Source organism: Chiloscyllium plagiosum, unplaced genomic scaffold (assembly GCF_037043375.1).
Source record: "Chiloscyllium plagiosum isolate Xiang-an unplaced genomic scaffold, Cpla_swu_hap1 HiC_scaffold_21, whole genome shotgun sequence".
NCBI lineage: Eukaryota > Metazoa > Chordata > Chondrichthyes > Orectolobiformes > Hemiscylliidae > Chiloscyllium > Chiloscyllium plagiosum.
The window spans coordinates 10,920,793-10,939,844 of NW_028270159.1; the positions used below are offsets into that span (position 1 = coordinate 10,920,793).

General features: G+C 42.0%; 1 protein-coding gene across 5 annotated transcripts in view; it reads right to left on the reverse strand.

Moving 5' to 3' along the window:
* gpsm1b (G protein signaling modulator 1b) overlaps positions 1–19,052 on the reverse strand; it is a 255,633-nt gene that overhangs the window by 193,708 nt on the left and 42,873 nt on the right. The window contains exon 1 of one of the 5 annotated variants that reach the window (XM_087998245.1): positions 8,624–8,776. The exons of the other annotated variants lie outside the window; for them this stretch is intronic. Coding sequence (XP_087854371.1) covers positions 8,624–8,709 — 86 coding nt within the window. The 5' untranslated portion in view covers positions 8,710–8,776. Of the gene's footprint in view, positions 1–8,623; positions 8,777–19,052 lie in introns of those variants that run through there. 5 annotated transcript variants of the gene reach the window in all.

A 19,052-nucleotide genomic window follows, 5' to 3' on the forward strand; every position in this document is an offset into this window, starting at 1 on the left:
TTGTTCATTTGATGCAGCAAAGCCCAAATGCAATAAAGATACCTACTACAAGTTCATGCTCTATTTTTCTATCTGGCTCCTGGTTTATATTTTGGCCATAAACAACCAAATATCCAAAAGCATTATGCTGACAGGGAATAAATACAGCATCTGCAACAACAAATAGAACAATTAACTTCCTTTGCTCAGGCTGTGTCTGACAACAAGACTTGATTTCAAATTGGCTGCTCAAAGCTTTTCCATGAATAAAAATCTAAGCTTTTGTGAACTAAATTTTCTTTCAGTGAAATAAAATGCAACATGCCCTCGCTACTTATGGAGTGGGGTCCAGTCACTATCCCCTATGAGGTGGCTAATGAGGAGGGAGTTTCAGTCGGACAGAAATGCCTTCTTTGGCTGGTTTCACAGATCAGCTTTTGGCCTGTTCGGAAGTTTATCCTCCAAGGTGTCTCTGCACGTGCAGTCACAATTCAGGGAAAATAAAAGGAAGAGGACCAACACCTGTGAGATCAGACAGTATACTCAGATCCCACGTGCTCTCAAAGTCCTAGAGATGTACAGCACAGAAACAGACCCATTGGTCCAACTCGTCCATGCTGACCAGATATCCTAAATTATTCTCGTCCCACTTGACAGTATTTGACCCACATCCATCTAAACCCTTCCTATTCATATACCCATCCAGATGCCTTTTAAATGTTGTAATTCTACCAGACTTCACACTTAGAGTCATACAGTCATAGAGATGTACAGCATGGAAACAGACCCTTCGGTCCAACCCATCCATGCCGACCAGATATCCCAACCCAATCTAGTCCCACCTGCCAGCACCTGTCCCATATCCCTCCAAACCCTTCCTATTCATATACCCATCCAAATGCCTCTTAGATGATGCAATTGTACCAGCCTCCACCACATCCTCTGGCAGCTCATTCCATATACGTACCACCCTCTGCGTGAAAAAGTTGCCCCTTAGGTCTCTTTTATATCTTTCCCCTCTCACCCTAAACCTATGCCATCTCGTTCTGGACTCCCCGACTCAAGGGAAAAGACTTTGCCTATTTATCCTATCCATGCCCCTTATAATTTTGTAAACCTCTATAAAGGTCACCTCTCTGACAGCTCATTTCATACATGGACCACCCTCTGTGTGAAAACGTTGCCACCCTTCAGGTCCCTCTTAAATCTTTTCCCTTCATCCTAAACCTATGCTCTCTCGTTCTGCACTCCCCCATCGCAGGGAAAAGACCTTGGTTATTTACCCTACCCATGCCCCTCATGATTTTATAAACCTCTATAGAGTCACTTCTCGGCCTCTGACGCTCCAGGGAAAACAATCCCAGCCTTTTCAGCCTCTCCCTATACCTCAAACGCTCCAATCCTGGCACCATCCTTATAAATCTTTTCTGAACCCTTTCAAGTTTAACAACATATTTCCTACAGCAGGGAGACCAGAACTGAAGGCTGCATTTCAAAGGTGGCCTAACCAATGGATGCTGCCTGACCTACTTTGCTTTTTCCAGCACCTCATTTTTTTGACTGTAACCAAGGTCCTGTACACCCTTGATGTAAAAGTTTCCACAGACAGTATTTGGAACAGGAGCAGAGTTCACCTCAGTGTCCAGATCAATATTCATCCCTCAATCGTTATCACAAAAGCAGCTTCGGTCATCATCATACTTTGACAGAGTTCACTTTATGCGAACTGGAGACTTCATTTCCTACAGTACAACAATAGCTACATTCCAAAAATACTTAGTTTGCTGTGGAGTGCTTTGGGATTGATCAAGATTCAGAATGGTACTATACAGAAGTACATGCAGAATATGCCCGAGAGCATAACACTGATAGTAGAGCAAGAATACTAATGAATGGGATTGAGAAAGAGAGGAAAAGCAGCAAATTACATTTATATCATGCCTTTCAGGATCAGCTCAATGATGAGCACCATCACAATCACCATCGGGGCTTGGCAGGATTGGCAAGGAGAGGTCGTTTCCCCTTGTCACAGAGTCTAGATCAGAAACCATCATCTCAGAATTGAGGGGCCATCCATTTAAGCACGTGGAATTATTTTTCAGCTGAGACTGTCGAGGCTGAGTATATTTAAGGCTGAGATACACAGATTGTTGACCAAAGAAGGAATCCAGGGTTATGGGGAAAAGGCAAGAAATGTTGGCCAGGATTTAAGGGATGGAGCCTGTGTTCTTCTTAAAAAGTAGTGGCCTTGGTTTCTTTTACGTTCACGTTAATAAGGGTGGATGGGGACTCAGCTTAACTTCTTAACTAAAAGTTGGATTCTTTGACAGTGCAACCCTGTCACTCAGTAATGCAACCTTGATTTTTGTGCTCAGGTCCTAGAGTTGGACTTGAATCCAAAACTTTCTGACTTGAGGAGAGTGTGCTACCAGCTTGATTATAGCTGACAAAGTAAAAAATAGAATGGGTCGGTAAGCATGAGTGTGCATGAGAGTGTGAGAGACTTGTAAGGACAGGAAGAAGAGAAAAAAAACTAAGCAGCAGCAAAAGAAAGGGATGGGGTGACACACTTACAAATTGAGCAAGGAGGCGGGGCAGAAATACAAAATAAAGGAAGAAGAAAAGCAAAAAAAGGAGGCAGAAAGGTGTGAAGAGACACATTTTGGCAAGAACTGGTCAACTCAGCTTCTCTGTATTGACCATGATACAAAATAGTAGCATATGATTGCTCTAATGACCAATGTGAACTGACTGTCAAAATCTAAACTTGAATGATCAACCATTGGCTCCTAGCACTCATCAGCACATCACTGAAGATCCAACATGAGAGATTCATATGCATCCTAACCCCAAGTTGCCAAAAAGAAATTGGAGGGTTTCCTTCTTCCTTGTATTTTAAAAAGGGAGGATAAAGAAGAAAATAAAACAAGGCCAGTCCAATGCCAGCACCTCCCATTGATGTATTTGAGGAGAATACCACAGATTAAAACCTTCTGACAACCAAACATGCTGGCCAAGTGCCAACAGCAATTGGACAGAATAAAGAAACTCAACTTCTTTCAGAAGCTGACTTAGATCTACAGTTTGCTTTCCAAAAACACATCGTTTGACAGTTTTGCCCTCTTATCATTCTGGAGATAAACAGTCTGAGCTTGTTTACGTGGATACGGCATCCATGCGCTGAATGCTTTTGACCAGCAAGGTTGAAGCAAACCCCAGATCTCAATGGAAACAGAGATGATTTGACCATCAAAACACATTTGTTTATCAGTTTAAAAATAAGTCTAATTAAAAGTGTTTTGCAAACCAACTAAAAGGAAAGATTAAATTAACTGAGAATCAAGGGTAGACCACACAATTTTACTCAACCTCAGAGCCCTACTCATTGCTCTAAGCTCATGCTGCACCCAAGACAGGAATTTCAGTCATTGAGAAAGAGACAAATGTGCCTCCTTCATACCATTTGATTCAGATAGGTGCACAAGTGAAACCATGTTTAATTGCAATGCTCATTGGAACTGGACGAAGCTAATTAGGTCTTCAAGTCTATTTCTTATCCAAGCAAATCGTGGCTAATCTCCAAGTCAGGTCGATCAGACAGTCTTTGCTCCACAAGACTGAGGATTTTAATCAGAGAATTTGCTGCCAGTCTCAGTTTTTCCAATTGTCGAATTACCTTCCCCAGTTGGAGGAATTTTTTTGAAAAGATAGAGAGCAAGTGCGAGGGACAGAGAGAGGGAGAGCTGCAGAGACAGAGAGAGAGAGAGACAGACAGACAGAAAAGAATATTCCAGATTCTTCCACCAGTCCCTGGCTGCACTCTAATTGCACACTCCACGTTTGGGACACCCCTACCTGCTCATTCTACCATTTGCTCCAACTATAAAAATTGACCATTAGCCTTCAACAGTAAAAAGCAATTTCCAAACATGTGAACAGCTACCCAAAATGCACTGTTCCAAGGTTCACAGCACATGATGACAGTGTCACTCTCTCATGATCTCGGGGTTGGTTGACATGGCTTAAAAATGGACTTAACTCGCATCATACTGGATAGCAGAGTGGTTTCAGGGGCTGAGAGGCCTCCTCTCTTTCAAAATTTTAATAAATTTCAATTAATATATTGCCAGTTGCTATCATTTGTTCCTTAGTGGTCTTCTTGTTCATTTTAATGATCGTTTCCATGTTTGCAGTGAGAAATGGTACCCTGAACTAAGGTCCCTCAAAGAAGACGGTGATGAGAACATCAGCAAAATGCCAAATTGCAGTTTGCATAACTGCAGCAACAAATACAATGAAAGAAAGACACAAGGTGAGGAACCGGGCAATAAAGTCCCATGGTTTAAGCAGGCAGATTTAATCCATTGTGAGCTCAGATGAAAAACACTTACTCTCACTTATATTTGGGTAAGCCATGCAGTACATAGATAGGGTTGATAAGCACGCCACAGAACAGTCTCCATCATTACACAGATAGATATGTTCTTGAGTATCAAAGGGATCAAGGGTTATGGGGAGAAAGTGGGAGAATAAGGTTGAGAAACTCGCCAGCCGTGATTGAATGGTGGAGCAGACTCGATGGGCTGAATGGCCTAATTTCTGCTCCTATGTCTTATGATCTTATTACATGCAAAATAATAACATCTTGAAAACAAGCACAGAGACCAGAGAAACAAAACCAGCCATACAGGTCAGGGCTCACACTACTCTCATGTGTTTCTGGAAAAACAATTCAAATCTTCTTCATTGAAAATATTGAAACATTCCTTTTTCCCTTGTGTAGTTAATTAGCTTCCCCCTTTTATGCTCAACTCACCTTAGTCACTTGTTGAGGTGGCAAGTTTCACACTCTAACCATTCGATGTATCAACAGGTTTCCTTTCTGGATTTATTTGCTGTATTTAAGGTTCCTCGTGTTGGTCTCCCCATTCTACAAAAAGCAAGGAGGCCTTCCCTACACCAAACTTATCACAACCTCAAAATGATCTCCTCTCAGTTTTCTCTTCATTTTCCAAAGAAACTGCCCTGATACAGCACCACACACAATTGCAGGGAGAATTCCAAAATGCATAGGAAGAGGAAAAGCAGCAGTTTGCACACAGAAAATTCCCACAAGTGAGCAACGTGACATGGATCAGATCCTCTTTTTAGCAAAGTTGAAGGGGGATAAATATTGGTCCGGTCACCAGGACAGAATGCCCCACTCCTCTGATATTCTTCAAAACAGTGCTTTGGAATCTTCCACATGCACGAGAAAAGGAAAGATGTGATCCCAGTAGCAGATCTTGTCACAAATTTTTCAGTATTGTACTCAAGGCTCTAAATTTGGATTAAATCCATAAACTTTGAAGAGATCAAATTGCTCCTGACTGAACCCAGGTGGCTATTTTATTGACAGGAAACCATTTTACCTACCTAACAGTGATTACACATTTTTTTAAAAAGTAATCTTTGGTTATATGACAAGTACATCATTGTCTGTGAATTAGCTGGAGGTTTTGAAGGGCACTGTTAAATGGAATTGTTTCTACATCTCACCCTTGCTCATATGAAACCACAGATTTGTGGTTGCTACATGGCACCCTCAAGGTGACTAACAAGGGTAAAATCAGATTCTGACTGTACTCAGGAACAAAAGATACACTGAGCTAAATGTTCATTGGTTAGTGTGTAATCTGAACCAAAAATGAATGCTTATTTGGACACTTTTTTTTAAGAAAGAGAATTATTAGAAACCAAAGTAGTAGGTTAACTCTGAAGTCAGATTTAATTTGAAACATAAATCTATTGAATTATCTATCTCCAAGAAGCACTGCAGAAATTCATCAAAGATCCTCAGACAATATCTTCTAAACCCACAACCATTTCCGTCTGGAAGGACAAGGGCAACAGATACATGGGAACACCATCACCTGCACATTCCCCTCCAAGCCACTCACCATCCTGACTTGGAAATATATTGCCGTTCCTTCACGGTAGCTGGGTCAAAATCCTGAAATTCCCTCCCTAAGGGCATTGTGGGTCGACCAACAGCAGGTGGACAGCAGAGGTTAAAGAAGGCACCTCACCCCCACCTTCTCATGGGGCAACTAGCGATGCCCACAACCCACAAAAAGATTAAATTCAAAAATCCTTGTTTCACTCTCCACTGAATCTGCCAGAACTTCTGAGTTTCTCCATCAAAAACAGAGTGTGCTGATGAAGATCTGATGTAAGTGTCACAGACTCAAAATGGTAACTGTTTTTCTCTCTACAGAAGCTGCCAGACCTGCATTTCTCCAGCACGCTTCTCAAGGGCCTTAAACCTGGTTCTGCTATTCTGTAGGATTATGACGACTTTGCTATCTCAACTCAATTCTTCAACTTATTTCCACATCGCTCAAATTGTTAACAAGTACGGAAATCTAGAAGAGAAACAGAAATTGCTGCGGAAACAGGGAGTGTGCTTGGGGCAGTTTTAGGGAGGCAGGGAAAGCGAGTGAAGAGTAGAATGGAAATCCTATCAGAGAGAGGAGCGAAAAGGGAACAGACTGCAACAACTTCCTCCTTTATGCACCACCTATTCCTGCCTACCATCAAACCTGAAGAAGGGTCACTGGACCTGAAATGTTAACTCTGCTTTCTCTCTCGATACATGCTGCCACACTTGCTGAGCTCCTGCAGCAATTTCTGTTTTGTTGATAAAGTTATTGACTATGTGCCAACTATTCTCCAAGTTAGAGAATTTTGAATATTCACAACTTTAAGTGATGGATGGTCTATCCAACTCAGCTCCAAACGCCCAGTTCCCTGTCCAAGATCATTAATGTAGTCGGAGACTCTCCAGTCAGGGAAAACCACCTTTCAGCATCTAACTTGCCAAGCAGACTCAAAATTACATACATTTCAATAACATCATCTCCATCTGTTCTTCTAAACTCCAATTTAAAACAAAAAGAACATGTCTTTTTTTAAAAAAGCAAATGTAATTAGCATGAGGAGGGTGGGTGGCTGAATATGGTTAGTCCAAGTACAGTGTATTCTTATTTAGACTCGCTTCATCAATCTATTTAACATCGATTGTCTGCACAAGATTAGAAGCAGACTGATGGTTAACATGAGGAGGACATGGAGAAGGGAAGAGAAAAACAAACTAAAATTCGTATTCTCTTTCTGACAAGGCAACAAAATGCTTACACTGTAGCTCATTAAACTTCACATGAATTAGAGACAGATGAGCAGGCCATTCAGCCCATCAAGTCTACTCCATCATTCAATACAATCATGGCTGATCTTGAGATACAACTTTGTCATAGTTCCTAGATTTCCAAGAGAAATCACAACCTTTAATATAATCAGCTCTGGAGCACAGAGCATCCACGGGCCTCTGGGTTACAGAATTCTAAAAATTCACACTCATTTGATTGAAGCAATTTCTCAGGTCAGTTTAAAATGACTGATCCCTTTTCCTGAAATTGTCTCTGTGTTATGTGCTCCCAGCCAGGGGTTGGTTAGCTTGGTTGCCTGGACAGCTGGTTTGAAATGCAAGGTAATGCCACAGTGTGGGTTCAATTCCCACACTGACTGAGGTTACCATGAAGGCCTCTCCTCCTCATTCTCTCCCCTTGCCTGAGGTTTGGTGACCCTCAGCTTAAACCATCAATTATCTGCCTCATGGAAGAGTGGCCTTTGGTGACTTTACTCTCCAGCGAGGTAATTCCCAGAACATTGCCTGGGTTTGCAGATTAATAGTCTGACCATAATACCACAAGGCCATCGCCTACCCCTGTCATTCTTCTGAACACCAGAGGATGAAGGCCCAAATTTACTCCGCCTCTTATACAGCAACACGCTCATCTTGGGGATAAATCTAGTCAACCCTCATTGAGCCACCTCTAATGCAAGCAAATAAACCATTCCTTTCACATGAAGGCACACAATATTCCAATACACTTTCACAGACCTAGAATTGCTTGCACCATGTTTCCTTATGTTGGTTATACATAAAGCTTGGAAACAAAAACAGTCCCAAACATATCACCATTATAACTGCCAAACTATTTTTTGCCGACCTGATTGAAAATGAATGCCACTTCACACCAGGAAACCTCCGTGCTCCAAGACAGGCAATACTGACAAAGCCAACATTGATTACCTGCCCTCAAGAAAAAATAGAAAGGAGGAGCATGAGCAGGCCAATTGGCCCTTCCAGCCTGCTCCACCATTCAATATGATCATGGCTGATCATCCAACTCAGTCCCCTGTTCCTGCTTTTACCCCGCCGCCTTCGATCCCTTTAGACTCCAGGGGGTGCAAACACACTGCTACAATGGTGAACCAACTGTAGATGTCGGAAGGGTTCATCTTCCGTTGTTGCAAAGGGACCAAAGTCTACCCATAGAAAATTGAACCTATCTTATTGTTTCTGATGGGATGTGGTCATCAGCACTGACCTGGGCCACTGGATTACTCTTCCAGCATCTTTACCAGTACGCCACCATCTCTCCAAATAAAACATCAGCACAGAATTTGTGCTCACATTTTGAGACATGAGCTAAGAACCTTCTGACCTCAAGGTAACTTGGGTGAGTGGACACTGTAACACTCTTATATGACAAAAAAAGATTTGATTTCTCAAAAGAAATAATTTTCAATCTTGACATACCTTCTTTGAAAGCAACGAATCACATTGTCAGATGTTCCAAGATAGAGTTTCCACAGTGATGCAGGATGAGGGGTTAGCGAGGCCATAATGCACACAGCAGGCTAGTCACAGGCTGTCTCAGCTCCTTGCTACATTTCGAAGTCACAGCACTGTCTCCTGCAGTATCACGCTGCTTTAAATAACTGCTTTGCCTCTTGCTGTAGCTCCACACAAACTGCTACTGGGATTTGATTGGCAAATTTATGCTTTCAAATTAGGTCATGTGATGCAAGTTATAATTTATCACTTATGCTTAGAATGTTTCCAATGAAGCAGAGCACAGTACCCGGCAATGGCAGCACAAGAATCATTTGGCATGACTTACACACACACAATTTTAGAAAAATAATTGCATTTTGTTTACAGCACTCATGACCTCAGCACCCAGAAGGAGCTTACTCAAAATGTAGTCAAAGATGGAATGCAACAAACTCCCAAAAACAACAACCTGATCGTGACTCATCAATCAGTTTACCATCGGTTCCCTTTTTTCCTTTCATGGGAAATGGCTGTCACTGGCAATGCCAGCCTTTGTTGTTCATTTCCAATTGCTCTTTAAATCTTGATGCTTGCTGTGCCATTTCAAGAGGGCAGTTAAGGGTCAACCAAAGTACTGCAAATCTGGAGATAGAGGTGGACCTGTTCAGGCAAAGATGGCAGAGTTCCTTCTCTAAAGGACATGAGTGTACCAGAAGGGTTCTCTGAACAATTGATGATCTGAGGCTCTGACTGAGACTGGACTGATTGCATTTAATTTCCATCAGATGATGAGACTTGTAGCCATGTTCCCACAACACTGGCCCTGGATCGCTTATTCAGTACTTTGACACCAGACTGACTCTACAGTTGAGCATCAAGTCGTGGTCAGAATATCAATACTCTGCTGCCCTTCAAATTTGCCATGGGTTCTTTAAAGACCACCTGAGGGGGCAGATAGGGTTCTGCCTCACCAGAATACCATGGCTTCTGACTGTGCAACACTCTCTCAGGAATACACAGAGACATGACCTTCAAATCTTGTGCTCAAATCTGGAGTCAACCCTCAACACATACAACATGTTTGAAAATGAAACATTTTACATGAAAGGTGCAGATTAAGCAAAATGTAGGACATAAAAAGGGATTAAACTGCAGTTTCTAAATCCAAAAATGCAACCCCAAACCCACTTAATTATTTCATGCTGCAAAGCTATTTCAGACGTAACTGCCAGGGTTGGTGACTCCACTCTGGATGAAGTGCTCCAATCTGGCAAATGTGTTACAGTCCTGGGAGTGGGACATGGTTGCGCACTTTTATAACTTCTGAAAAGCAAAATGCCAGCTCCCCCGAAGGAAGATGCACTCAGGGCGGCACGGTGCTCAGTGGTTAGCACTGTTGCCTCACAGTACCAGTGCCAGTGCCCCTGGTTCAATTTCACTCTTGGGTGACTGTGTGCATGGAGTTTGCACATTCTCCTCGTGTCCGTGTGGGTTTCCTCTGGGTGCTCTGGTTTCCTCTCACATCCAAAAATTAGGGTGGTCTGGCCATACTAAATGGCACATCGTGTTCAGCAATGTAAAGGTTAGATGGGTTAGCCATGGGAAATGCAGGGTCATAGAGACAGGGTAGGAGGGTGGGTCTGAGTGAGATGCTTTTCAGAGGGTTGGTGTGGACTCGATGGACCGAATGGCCTGCTTCCACACTGTTAGGATTCTACGATCTCTATAGAAACGAAACAAGCCAGACCACTGCAAGTTTCAACTGGAGGTAGTGGTGAAGTTACATAACTTTCATTCTGAAAATGACTTACACATGATAAATTCTTTGACAGTAGGTGTTCATTGAAAAGGCTCATTTGAAGATGCAAGCAGAAAACATGAGGGGCTAGACGAGGGAAGAAATATGGAGGGATAACAGGAAACATGATTAAAAGATTTGGATTTTGATGAAACCATTTGTGTAAGAGATAGGCGGACAGTGGAACAGAGAGAAATGCAAGTAAGGGTTCTGAAATATCAGCCAAAGATCAAGGTATAGAAGGAACTGTTAGTGACATTGTGATGCGTAGAAATTCATGAAGCAATGAGTGGAGCAGGGATGCGCAGTGACCTGAGTCAAAACACAAGATAGGACATCAATTATAATGGAAAGGAGTTATAAACAGTTGAACAAATTCATTTAGAGTCATAGAGATGTACAACATGGAAGTAGATCCTTTGGTCCAACTCGTCCATGCTGACCAGATATCCTAAATTAATCTAGTTCCATTTGTCAGCACTTGGCCCATATCCCTCTAAACTCTTCCTATTCATGTACCCATTCAGATGCCTTTTAAATGTTGCAATTTTAAAGTTGATTTCTCAAAAGGTCTGGGACTGGAGACAGAGTTGCAAGGAGTTGAATGGGAAGGAAAAAGGGTGGGAGTGAAAGGAAAGATTTTTTTTAAAACTGGAGTGGCAATGACCTGAAACCTGTGGCCTCTGAGGGTGAGGGTTGTTTGTGGAAGTTGGGGGTTGTGAGGAGAAAACATTTAGAAGGATGTGGGTGGATCTGACTGAAACATACAGAATATCTAATGGCCTGAACAGTGTAGATGTTGAGCAGCATGGTGGCTCAGTGGTTAGCACTGCTGCCTCACAGTGCCAGGGACCCGGGTTCAATTCCTGCCTCAGACAACTGTCTGTGTGGAGTTTGCACATTCTTCCCGTGCTAAATTGCCCGTAGTATCAGGGGTAAATGTGGGGGGATGGGTCTAGGTGGGTTGCTCTTCGGAGGGTTGGCGTGGACTTGTTGGGCCAAAGGGCCTGTTTCCACACTGTAGGGAATCTAATCTAACCTAAGATTCTTGCATTAGTAGGAGAGACTAGGGCCTGAGAACACAGTCTTAGAGTAAAGGAGTGACCTTTTAGAACGGAAATAAGGAGAAACTTCTTCAGCCAGACAGCGATGAATCTATGCAGATCATTGAGTATTTTTAAGACCGAGATAGGTAGGTTCTTGATTATCAATGGTTATAGGGAGAAAGCAGGAGAATGGGGTTGAGAAACTTATCAGCCATGATTGAATAGCACAGCAGACTCGATGGGATGAATAGCCTAATTTCTGCTCCTACCTCTTATGGTCTTAAAAGATAGTGAGCAGTAATCAAACAGAAAACTGAATTGGCACTTGAGGAAAACCATCAAACAGCTTGAGGAAGAGTAATGGGATCAATTGCTCTGCAGAGAGCCAGAATAAATTCAAATGGGCTAAATGGCCTTTTGCTGCACTCAGGACTCCATAAATCAGTAGAGGTTACAGCAGCAGAAATGAATAGCAATGTTTATGCAACCTTAAGTCAATCAGGTTTGTGAAAATACTTTTCTGTTTTGTACTTGGTGAATTGCTCGATGGTTAAATGACCTGTGACTTTAAAGAGTGAGTTAGAGAACACAAGGTTCAGCTATTTATATCCAGAGTCTTTCGAAATCTCAATTTAGTTACAGGCCGAACATTTCTGGACAAACTAATTACATGTTTATCAGGATGTGACTGTTTTATGATGACATGCACAGTAAGGAAAAGCCATTACCTTCGAATGAAAGTCAGACAAGGAATGGGCAACCAGTTGAAGTTGAAACTAAATTCAATATAAGTTGACTACAGAATTCTTACAGGAGAAAAGGTACACAATTCCAGTTTGACCTGAGTCTATTACCCATAACGACAAATTTTTAAAAAACCACAAACAGAAGCCAGAAGCAATGTTTACTATTTACAACCACTTGAACATTTCAATTTAATAATGATAAAAATATAAAGGGTGTTGCTGTTTTCATTCTATATTTCCACAATCTTTTGAACAGTTGAAAAATACGTTCACACTGACTGGAATAGTCGAGTCAACTTTCTGATGAGAAATTTAACCCAAACAAACACTCCGTCTCCCAGCCTATCTTCTTGATTGCACATTAAAAAAATTCAAAAAACTAATCTCTTCAGAATTCCAGTTAATACTTATTCCTCAACCAGATTACATGGTCATGTTTCCAGATGTTTGAGAGCTTACTGTGAGTAAATTGATCCGCCTGTTTCTGACACTATCACAGTGATTACACTTCTACAAGTGCTCCATTGGCTTCACAGACCTGAAGTCATGAAGAGGTGCTATTCAAGTTATTTCTTTGCCTCATGTAGGGGGAGGCAATGGCCTAGTGGTACTATCACTATACTGTTCATTTGGACACTCCGATAATGTTCTGGGGACCCATCCAGCCTGGGTTCTGGGTTCGAATCCAGCCAAGCAGATGGTGTAATTGGACTCAGTAAATTTGGAAGTAACAGACACGATGACCATGAATCCATTGCCAATTGTTGGAAAAACCCATCTGGATCACCAATGCCCTTTAGGGAAAGAATCTGCTATCCTTACCTGGACTGGCCTACATGGGGCTCCAGATCCAGAGCAACTTGGCTGACTCTTAACTGCCTGAGGGGCAATGAGGGATGGGCAATAAACGCTGGCCTAGCCAGTGACACCCACATACCGCGAATGAATTAAAAAATAGACTTTGCTGCACAAAAGAGGAGGTGCTCCCTTCCTCATTCCAATTACAAACTGGTAAAAATTAGGAAAGAAATTCACCACAATGTTGTGCAATGTCAAAGAGAAAGCAGCAACACAGACAAAAAGAATGAATCATGGAATACTACAGCACAGAGACAAGCCCTTTGGGGGCCTTAGAATAGAATTGCAACATTCTAGTCATACAGCATGGAAACAGACACTTTGGTCCAACTTGTCCATCCTGACTCGGATTCCTAAACTGGACCATCCCTATTCACCTGCGTTTGGCCCACATCCCTCTTAATCTTTCCTATCCAAATATCTTTTAAATGTTGTCATTGTACCCACCTCTACGCACTTCCTCTGGCAGCTCATTCCATATACGTACTGCCCTCTGTGAGAAAGAGTTTCCCCTTAGGTCCCTTTCAAATCTTTCCCCACTCACTTCAAACCTATGCCCTCTAATTTTGGACTCCCCTCTCCTGGGGAAAGACCTTGGCTATTCACTTTGTCTATGCGTCTCATGATTTTATAAACTTCTATAAGCTCACCCCTTAACCTCCTACACTCAAGGAAAAAAAGTCTAAGCCTATAAAGCCTCTTAGAAATAAGAAATTGGAAGTGGTTTAATTACTACTTTTTTTTTGGAAAAAGGTACTATAATACAAGAATTCAGTGACTGGGTTTGTTCATGTCACAACACAATGGAAGTGCTGCAAGTGGTTGATCAGTAAATGTGATCTACTGCATGTGTCTCAGAGCAGTGCTGCTTTGCTCTACAGTTGGCTGGTGTGAAAACAAAACACCCACCAGCATTAAGAGCAATTGATGTTAAAAAGCACAGATACTAACAGTCAGGGGCAGCACAACGGACTCATCAACCATTTCAATGAAAAAAAACACACTGGCTCAGTGTTCAACAACACTGACTGCATCAGATGAGGAGGTGGCAACAGAGCAAAAGGGAGATTCCAACACATATCTGACCAGTACAGTTGATCAAATCCAGAAGATGGGTTTGGGTCAAGGTAAAAAGTAGAATCCACCGCTCATAACTGCTTTAAGGATTACCACTTCAATGAACAATGGATAACGTTATCCAAAGAGATTATGATGCAGAAATTAGTCCCTTGACGTCTTTACCCAGTGATACAGAACAAAATCCTCTGTCTCAACTTCCAAGCTCTGGTGACACAGTTCATTTTCCAACCAAGCAATACATTGTAGACCATAGTTTAAATTCTCATTTTTAATCTTCAATCAACATTGGCTCTTGGGAGGTGTTGCGCCCACTTGTGGTGCAGGACAGACTAAGTGTCGTATTACTCAAAGAAAAGCAAAGTACTGCAGATGCTGGAAATCTGAAATAAAAGCACATCAAAGGATAGTACAACACAAGGCCTTCAGCCCTCCAACCCTGTGGCAACATGTTTTGCCCTTCCATACTAAAGCTGTCTTTACTTACAGGATCCATATCCCTCTACTTGTATCCTACTCGTGTGTTCGTCCAAGTGCTTCTTGAATGTTGCCATTGTGTCTGCTTCCACCACCTCCTCTGGCTGCACATTCCAAGCACTCATCACCCTTTGTGTTTTTTTCATTGAAATGGTGATGAGTCCGTTGTGCTGCCCCTGACTGTTAGTATCTGTGCTTTTTAACATCAATTGCCTTGCATCTTGAACCTGTGTCCCCTCGTAATTGACTCCTCCACACAGGGAAAAAGCTGCATACTTTCCACTCTATCCATGTCATTCATAATCTTGTAAATTTCTATCAGGTCACCCCTCAATCCCCTGCATTCCAGTGAAAACAAACCCAGTCAATACAATCTTTCTTCAAAGCTGAAATTCCCCCATACCAGGTAAAGGTGCTGGGGGGAAATGGCAATAAGTCTGGCAACATCTGTGTCAAGAGAATTGGAGTTAATGCTTCAAGTTCAACATGACTCCCCTTCAGACCAGAGTTAGGCCGGGATTGAAATGCCAACCCTGATTGCTAATCTGCACATGCTGCTGGAACTGTCGAGTTTCCCTAGCACTGATTGCTGGAGAAATGCTTCAACCAAATACTGCAACCTCAGACAAACCAATGGCACCATTCGTAGAGGCCCAACAAGTTTTCCTGGTGGTTTCCTGGTGAATTGGATCAAATACAAATGTGAACATGTTCTCAGAGACTTGTTTTGCTAAAGGAGGAAGTGGTTTGATCCACGAAACTGGAATACACTTTCAAATGAGAAATTGGGAACACCCTCACACTGAGCTTGCATTGCAGCACCGCAATCCTATTAATGGAAATACATAACATGGTCATCTATGTGTGGAACCACAGAAGGTGAGAAAGATACTAAACAAATATTTCATGTCAGCATTTACTTGGTAAAAAACATGGAGGCAAGGGAACTCGAGGAAATAAATATTGATTTCTTTAAAATAGTCCACATTACAGAAGAGGATATGATGGAGACCATTAAAAACAAAAGGTGGATAAATTTCCAGGACCTGGTTAGGTATATGTCAGGATATTGTGGGAAGCTAGGGAAGAAATTGCAGGGCCCCAAGCAGAGATATTTGTATCATCTACAGCCACGGGTGAGGTGCCAGAGGACTAGAAGGTGGCTAACATTGTGCCTTTATTTAAGGAAGGTTAAGGAGAAGTTTGGGAACTACAGACTTTTGAGTCTGACATCAGTGGTAAGTAAGCTGTTGGAGTGGATTCTTAAAGCTAGGATTGACATAATTTGAAGAGACAATGACTGATTGTGGATAGTTAGCATGGATTGTACATTGGATCTAGTGTCTCATAAACTTGAGTGAGAATTTTGAGGACATGACTAAGCAGGTAGATGTGGGCAGAGTGGCAGATGTCATCTACATGGATTTTAGTAAAGCCTTTGACAAGGTTCCACACTGTAGACTGATTAGTAAAGTTAGATCACATGGGATTTGTGGAGAAGTTGCCAATTGGATATAAAATTGACTCAATGGAGGAAGGTAATGAAGGTGGTTTCTCAGACTGGAGGCCTGAGTCTCGTGATGTTCTGTAGGGATAGGTGCTGGGTTCACCATTATTTCAATTTGTATCAATAATTTAGATGAGAATTTAGGAAGCATGGTTAGTAAGGTGGCACGGTGTCACAGTGGTTAGCACTGCTGCCTCACAGCACCAGAGACCCGGGTTCAATTCCTGCCTCAGGCGACTGACTGTGTGGAGTTTGCACATTCTCCGTGTGTCGGCGTGGGTTTCCTCCGGGTGCTCCGGTTTCCTCCCACAGTCCAAAGATGTGCAGGTCAGGTGAATTGGCCATGCTAAACTGCCCGTAGTGTTAGGTAAGGGGTAAATGTAGGGGTATGGGTGGGTTGCGCTTCGGCGGGGCAGTGTGGACTTGTTGGGCCGAAGGGCCTGTTTGCACACTGTAAGTAATCTAATCTAATCTAATCTAAGTTTGTAGATGACACCAAAATTAGTGGTATAGTGGACAGTGAAGAAGGTTATCTAAGATTACAAAGGATGATGTGTGGTAGATGGAATTTAATTCAGATAAATGTGAGGTATTGTATTATGGGAAAATAAACAAAGGTGGGATTATACAGTTAATGGTAGGGCCCTGAGTAGTGTTGTTGAACAGAGGGACTGAGGGGTTCAGATACATCGTTCTTTGAAAGTTGTATAACAGGTAGACAGGATGATTCAGAAGGCATTTAGCAAGCTTGCCCTCATTGCTCAGGTTATTTGAGTATAAGAGTTGGGACATCATGTTGTGGTTGTACAGGATATTGGTGAAGCCATTTTTAGAGTACTGCATACAGTTCTGGTCACCTGGTCACAGGAAGGATATTATTAAATTGGGGGAGGGTGCAGAAAAGATTTACAAAGATGTTACTGGGATTGGAAGGTTTGATTTATAAGGAAAGGCTGGGACTTAAGAGGTTGAGGGGGTGACCTTATAGAGGTTTATAAAATCATGGCAGGCATAGATATGGTGAAAAGCAAAAATCTTATCCCTAGCATTGGTGAGTTTAAAATTAGAGGATATTTTTTGAAAGTGAGAAGAGAAAAATTTAACCTGAGGGATAACTTTTTCACAAAGAGGGTGATTCATATGGAGAATGAACTGTCAGAGGAAGTGGTAGATGCAAGGACAATTACAACATTTAGAAGACATTTGGACAGGTAAACAAATAAGAAAGGTTTAGAGGGATGGGCCAAACACAGACAAATGGGACTAGTTTTGGTTGTGCATTGACGAGTTCGATCAAAGGGTCTGTCTCCGTGCTGTATCACTCCAGAAAAACACTGAACTTCCATCCAACTGTAGTAACTTAAGGCAGTGATTTGTGCAGCAGATTTATCATAAGATCACAAGCTGTAATATTGCTTATGTGGATGAACAGGAGCTTGATTGAACATAATCCTTGTGTCAATCTTGGTAAGGGTTGCTACTAACAGACAGGAAATCTGTTTAACTAATCTGACACAGATTATTGGGGAACACATTTTCTGCTCCAAATTGTCACCTTTTGATGAAGGACTGACCATTTCTGTACCCTAGTGAATATTTCATACCAACAATCCTCCTTGCTATGCAAAATCAGAGGGCCTGTCGAATTAGGAGTGGAGGAGGATGGCCCATTTAAGAGAAGGCACGAGTCTCGGGTATAATGCATTGCACTATAGCAACTGGAACTTTTTCCACTGGAGCAGAGGAGGTTGAAAGGTGACATTATACAAGTTTATCAAATAATGAGGAGAAAGATAGGATTAATGGTAGTTGGCTTGTCTCTAGGATGGGAAAAGACTAAGGGGCACATTTTTAAGGTAAGAGGAGAGAGATTTAAAAAGCAAAAGGCCAATGTTTTGCAGAGAGGGTGGCTTGTGTGTGGAATGAATGTCCTGAGGAAATGACCTACGTGGATACAATTACAATGTTTAAAAGACATTTGGATAAGTACATGAATAAGAAAGGTCTGAAGGAGTATGGGCCAGAAGCAGGCAGGTGGGACTAGTTTAGATTAGGATTATGTTGATGGATTGGTTGGACTGAAGGGACTGTTTCTGTCCTGTATGACCATGACTCAATGACTAGTTGGACTTAATTGCAACTATCAAAAGCCAGGTATGTCACTTCTCAGGATCTGCTGATGCAGTGGCAGTGTTCCTTCCTCTTGGCCAGAAGTCCAGAGGTGAATCTTAACATATCAAATCAGGTTGATTAAAATAACTGCGTTACTTTGGACCCTACTGGATCTCATGCAAGAGGACCTATTTCTCTAGCCAAAGACTGTGTGTCATATCAAATTAAGTTAAAAATCACACAACACCAGGTTATAGTCCCAAAGGTTTATTTAGAAGTATTAGCTTTCAGAGCGCTGCTCCTTTGTCAGGTAGCTAGTCAGGCAGACTAGCTGCCTGACAAAGGAACAATGGCCCGAAAGCTAGTACTTCCTAATGAACCTGTTGGACTATAATCTGGTGTTGTGTGATTTTTAACTTTGTCCATCCCAGTCCAACATCATCAGATTTAGTAGAACTCAATACAGCTTAACATTAACTCTTTCAAAGCCATTACCTTATAGAACAGGAGCAAGTCGTAATTCTAATTGCTCCCCAGGAGGTTAACCAGGATTCCTTCTGGACCTATTTACGACTCTGTTTGGACTCCTGACAAATGGGATCAGACAACTCTGTCTACCTATTTTGACAAAGGGTTCCATTTCTGAAATGTTAATGCTCACTCACTTCACAGCGCTCCAACCTAAAATATTGAGCATTTCTTGCCAGTGGGGAACGTTTGATTTCTTGCAATTGCCTGATACTGACATTGTGATCGGACAGCAGCTATAAATCTCATCACTACGGTAACC